Source organism: Lepidothrix coronata, unplaced genomic scaffold (genome assembly GCF_001604755.1).
Source record: "Lepidothrix coronata isolate B3197 unplaced genomic scaffold, Lepidothrix_coronata-1.0 Scaffold237, whole genome shotgun sequence".
Lineage (NCBI taxonomy): Eukaryota > Metazoa > Chordata > Aves > Passeriformes > Pipridae > Lepidothrix > Lepidothrix coronata.
The window spans coordinates 937911-943910 of NW_016690417.1; the positions used below are offsets into that span (position 1 = coordinate 937911).

A 6000-nucleotide genomic window follows, 5' to 3' on the forward strand; every position below is an offset into this window, starting at 1 on the left:
GCCTCACTTCCAGGCATGGAGTGGTTACAGTGAGACCAGGAACCAGAGGTAAAAGCCATCCCCAGGCTGAAGAGAGAGAGAAAGAGACAGACCTCATTGCAACTACCAGGACCAGGTGCTGGAATTGAAATAGCTCTCCAAGTGCACGATGACTAAACTCCATTTTCCATCTCTTTCACCACAGAGCAAGTCTCACTTAAAACCCCTTGATCCTCCACTGCAATAGCTCTCGGATTAGGGTATGGTGTGGGGCTCAGCACCTCTGGGCATCCAGGATGTCCCTTCATCCCCACCACATAGGTGGGGATCACGTTCCACATGATGATGATGAACAGCACCAGCTCTTCCTGGCTCTTGAGCTGTGCATTTCCCCACAAGCTTTGCTCTCACACTCTCCATGTCATTTCACATTTCTCATATTGCCAAGATGTCCACGTCATCTCATTTTTTCAGCTGGGATGTAAAGGAAGTATAAACACCCCCAATGACACATGGGAGCAGGAGCACTAAAGCACAGTCCAGCCTGTCCATGCAGGGGGCCCAGCAGGGGAAGGCCAGAGTGTGACTTTTGCAATGCTCAGTCCATGAGATCTCCATGGAGGGCTCTCCACAGTGATGGACACCACAGCCATGGGGACTGCTCTGATCACTTTATCACGAGAGCCCCCTTTCCTCCTCCAATTCCCTGCTCACCTCACTCAGAGGTGACTGGGATTCCAGAGACCCCTCAGTGTACAGGCAGGACTATGCTGGATGGAGTGAGGATCTTGGTGAAGGAACAGGCAATGATTTCATAAGATGTACGTACAAGGGGGGCAAAGGCTACCAAGCCAGAGCATTCAGCTGCAATAGAACAAATAGAACAAATAGTTGGTTGGATACTGGGAGCAATAAAGCTCCCTTCCCTGGGGTATCTTTGTTGGTAGACTGGCTACAGCTCCTGGACCACTGTGCTCGACTGGAGATGCTCTGGGAGCATCAAAAGGTACTGGGCAAACCTGTCTGTGCTGAGGCCCACACCTCTCCTCCCTCTGGCAGCATAGCCTGCAGAGGACCATAATTAACTCCACTTTAACCCCCCGTGAAATTTAGCTAAAATTGCCTGACGCCTTCAAAACCAATCAGGGGCGTACATACAAAGTGATCTTACAAGCTTGTTTCCATAGAAACTAAGCTGAAAGATATAATTTACTGAATTTAAAAAGTAACCCAAAAACGAAGCTGATCACTGGAAACCAAAAAGGGAACAGCTGAATGTCCCTGTATCGCATGAGCCAGCCTGTCCTACATGGGGTGAGCAGAGCCTGTCCCACAGTTTCACACCCCTCTGTCCCCCATTTCACTCCCACCTTTGCTGTCCCTTCCACTGTTCAACATCCTTTGCTCCTCTCCCCAGTCCCTGCCTTTGCCCCATCTCCTGCCAGCATCTCCACCCTCTGCAGAGAGCTCCAAGCCCCTAGGCCCCCATCTGCCTGGATGGGCAGGTGCCAAGCAGGAGGCCAGACGGGCAGGAGTGCTCAGAGGGGTGAGATGAGCCTGGTACAGGCAGGGTGGCCTCCCTGCTCAGTCTGTGCCAGGCAAGCGCAGCCCACAGCCCTGCACTGGCTGAACTCCCCAAAATACTCCATGGAGAGCATTTCCTGACAGTACAGTGGGTTGCTCCTCCAGCCCTGAAGTGAGTCAGGTACATTTTATGAGCCAGATTTGCAGAAAACATTTGAAATAGAAAAAATCTGTCAGAAGCAGAGAGTGCCAGGGCAGGTCCCAGCCCCTTGGGGTGGGCACGCCAATCCTGCCCCAGGCTGTGCTGTGGACAGGTGGTTTGCTTTGGTGAGCACAGCCTTGCAGAGATGGAGCAGGACCCACAGTGTGCAGGGTCCCCTTTCCCTGCCCTCCTGGCCCCTGTGACAAGGTCTCTGTCAGTGACATTTCCATCAGATGTATTTCCACTCCACAGCAGCACGAAGCAAATTCCCCCTGCACTATTGCTGCCTGCCCTCTCCCTTGCTCTGTCAGCTCTGTTGCCATCCCTTTCCCTCTAACCCGGTGGGGCCCTGCCCATGCAGGTCCCCAGCCCAGCCAGCCACCATCACGGTCACTGCTGTGGTCTTGGCTTGGTGTCCATCCTATCATGGCTTTACTGGTGGGAGATGCCAAGAGCTGCTGCTCTCCAGCTGAGCAGTGCTGCTGGTGCATCTCTAGGAACCTCTGCTCCTCCCTCCTGAAATTTGACTTCATTTGGCATGTAGGCGGAGTGACTATTTTTGCACAGAACATTTACATTTGTGAATATTCACATTTTCCAAGCAAAGGCCGATTCATGCTTTGAAACAGGCTTGATCTCACCCACTGAGCTCGTGTGCCTGCATGGAATCCTGCAATGGCATGTGGATGGCCTGGCTCTGCTCAGCTCCTCCCTTTGCTTTCACTAATCACAGATGGGCTGTGAGCTGAGGGCCAGGGCAGCACCTCATTGCCCAGGGCCGGGCACTGCCCCCAGACCCTCATCCAGTCTGGAAGCCTCTGTGTGCCCACAGAGACAGCTGCAGTGGTTTGAGACATTGGAATTTGAACCTCTGTCTTGAGTGCTGGCCAGACTGAGTGTCATGTGAAGCCTCGGGATATTCTGTGATCTCCCTACCAATATCCCATAAACCCAGATAAGTGAATGCAACCGAAAAACCTTGAAGCCCCAGAGAGCTCCTGCCCGATGTACAGGCTCTAATAGGATCCTCCTGCCCCTCCACAGGCCCACACACACCCGGGGAGCCCCCTGGACCCCCTGGCTGTCACTAGTGAGCAGGGCAGGAACCAGCTATGCCTGTGCTTGGCTGAAGAGCAGCAAGCCCAGCAGCCTGGCAGAGCCATGCTGCAGAAATCATCCGGCACTATGTAGGTCAACACTGGCAGCTGTGAAAAAATAATGTACTGGGGAATGCAGGAGAGAGAGAGGGAGCTGCAGGCTGAGCTGGAGAGGGTAGACAGACAGACACAGAGTGTTGGCATCATTAACCCTCCTGACGGGCACTCTTGGTTTACAGCACATGTATGAGGTACTAGACTAGAAACATGCATCAGTTACCTTATCAGAATATATAGACATGCGTGTTGTCAGACCAATGACAGGGATCCTGTAGAAGCCAGCTGTGTATGATACAGGTGTTGGTGTTAGGTGATCGTTGGGAGCAGGAGGGTGGCTAACTAATATTGCATAGACCTGCAGGACAGGATACACGACACAAACATTATTTCACAGGAGCACATCAGCTGTCCAGCATGATTTTTTTTTCCTTTTCTTTTCTGCAATGTTAAACAGCCCCATGTTAACACGATAACGGCATTGAGGTAACTGGGAACAGGGAAGCAAGGACTGTGCTGGGAGCTGTGCTGTGGCTGGAGGTGATGGGTCTGCTCAGGGTTATATCCTAATGGAAATGCCGTGCCTACCAGCTCTGCTCAGTAAACTAATAACTTCCATGGATTACAGATTAAAGGGAAACATCTCCCTTGCAGTCACACTGTGTAATGTGATTTCTTTAACCACACATTTAATACTCAGTTGTAATTCCCCTCTGAGGACTATTACAGACAAAGTGGTCAGCTGGGACTACGGCGGGAGCGCAGAGCCACAGAGCAAATCAGCCATCTGGCCCTGGGCACAGAAATGAGAGTACTGGGGGGGCAGGAGCTGGGATCTGCCCTCAGCATGCCAGGGGGAGGAGATCTGGGTTATACCAAAACGGGGAAGGACGATCTCGGCAAAATCCTGCTGTTATAGCAGGGCTGGGACTTCGGTCTCCAGCAGGATCCTATTTTGTGTCAAACGGAAAGGAAGGAGATGGGTGATCTCTGGGGGATCTTTTGTTACACCAATGCCCTCTCACAGCACAAGGAATGTCCCCGGCCGGTGACAGGTCTCCAGCGAGGGTGAATCTGTGCAAGGATTTTGATGTCTGGGAGGAAATAACACTTCTTCTTCCCCCAGGCATCTACCAGAGCCCCAGGCTGGAGGGACAGGTCGCCTGGACAGGAGAGGAGGATGAAGCGTGTCCTGAGGAAGCGGGCCTGGGGTCTAGGGGAAGAGGGACGATCCCGCCTGGCATTGGGTGGGAGCAAGTTGAGGGTGCAGAGCGAGTTGGGGCAGGGGCTGGAGATCTTACCGTGGGAGAAGGGAGGAATTGCTAGAGAAGGAGCTGGGGGGATCCTGGGGAGGCAGGAGGAGGGGATGCCCAGCGCAGAGCTGCCCGGTGCAGCGCTGACTCGGGGTGCGTGAGGACCTGCACCCAGCAGAGCTGGGGCACGGCACTGGGATAGCACCAGGCCCTGGGGGCAGGAGCTGGGGGCTGTGTGGGGGCCAGGGTTGTACTGTGCTGTGCCGCACAGCAGCTGCTCGACGGGAGCCATTTTACATTGGCGGGCTCCCAGCCCCTCCTCAGCCTCGCAGCTCCCCTGCTCGGGCACAGCGCCGGCGAGCGAGGACCGAGGATGGCCGTGCCCTAAGCCCCTGGGGCTGGGAGAACCTCTGGGTGTTGGGACAGAGAGCCCACCCCCAGCACCCTGACCCCCAGCACCCACAGCCCCCCCTGCGCCCCGGCTCAGCTGCCTCCCCATCCCGCCGCTCACGCAGGGATGTGCCAGCGCCAGCCCCGAGCTCCGTGCGGTTTGCCATGGGGACAAGGCTTAGAGGTGGCACGGACACAGGCATCCATCAGCTGGGAGCAGTAAATGGAGCCTCGGCTCAGTGAGGGACCCGCCTGAGCCTTCTCCGGCTGCCGCTGGACAGCGGGGATCTGGTACATCCCGTGCTGCTCCGCCGCCCGGCTCGGCCACCATCCCAGGCATGTCTCCAGCCATCCTCCGCCTCCACGCTGGGAAGCCGAGCTGCGAAGGTGTCAGCTATTCTCCACTACGCACCTCCGGCCCCTCCAGCTCCCTCCCCTCCTGGCTGCGTGTGCCTGGGTGCATTTCTGTGTGAGGCTCCGTGGTGAGGGCATTCATACAATTTGGGGGATTGTTTGCGCCTGCACATGGGTCCATGTAGACCTTTTGCATGTGCATGGGTGTGTTGGAGGAGGGGGTGGGTTTGTACCTGCCTGTCTGCCCCCCCGATGGCCCCAAGTGGCGGTACTAGGGCTGGTAACTGGGCTCAGCACCCAGAGCTCATGCAGGGGAGGTGGAGAGGCCAGGCCACAGGCTGCCCGGGGCACCCTGGGCACCCAGCACCACTGAGGATTGGGACTGCTCCCTTGGGTCTGCTGAGAGCAAGCCATGTAGACAGGAGAGAGGATCATGCTGTGCTTATGTGCACAGTCACACACAGCACTCACCATGTCTGTAATCCCTGTGTCCTGGGGGGTGGCAGTGGGTGTGCTGGTGTGCACCACTGGGTGGTGTGGGGGGCCGTGGTGCTGTGTGCCATGGGGGGTGCAGCAGTGTATGACCTGGGGGAGTGTGTGGGGGGGGAGGTGTGTACATGAATCACTGTGGGTCTGTGTGTGTGCCTGTGTGTCTGTGTGTATGTTTGTGTGTGTCTGTGTGTGTGTTTGTGTGTGTCTGTGTGTGTGTCTGTGTGTCTGTGTAGGGCACACATTGGGGTGTTATGTGTGCATGTGGCTCAGTGTGTGCTCCTGTGTGCACATGGAGGTGTGGATATGTGTGGCACAGCACGTTTGCACACTGGTGTGAGTGCAGACGTGCATGGTCTGTGTGTGCCCGTGTTTGCACAGCAATGCACGTGTGCTCATGGCATGTGTGTGTGCAGCCCGTGGGCATCCCCACAGTGTGTGCACGGTGAGTGTGCATGGATGGTGTTCCCCATGCCCACACCTCCCCACAGTGTGTGGATGTCCATACATGCTCACAGCCCTCTATGTGCCTGTGTGTGCCCATGGTGTGTCTGTGTGTGGTGTATGTGCACACGTGGTGTTGAGTGGACATGTATGTGCACCCACTCTGTGCGTGCCCAGGGTGTGTGTGTGATCCCTTGTGTGTCCTGAGGGG

The 6000-nt window shown here is 55.8% G+C and overlaps 1 protein-coding gene across 17 annotated transcripts in view; it reads right to left on the bottom strand.

Annotated features, from left to right (window-relative positions):
* The window catches only part of GRIN1 (glutamate ionotropic receptor NMDA type subunit 1), a 39351-nt gene that overhangs the window by 32103 nt on the left and 1248 nt on the right, over window positions 1-6000 (bottom strand). For all 17 annotated transcript variants that reach the window (XR_001877947.1, XR_001877946.1, XM_017834668.1 and 14 more), the window contains exon 2: window positions 3083-3217. Coding sequence is in view for 15 of the 17 variants with exons in the window: in XM_017834668.1 (XP_017690157.1) it covers window positions 3083-3217 (135 nt within the window). In the remaining 2 variants the exon portion in view is untranslated. The remainder of the gene's footprint in view (window positions 1-3082; window positions 3218-6000) is intronic.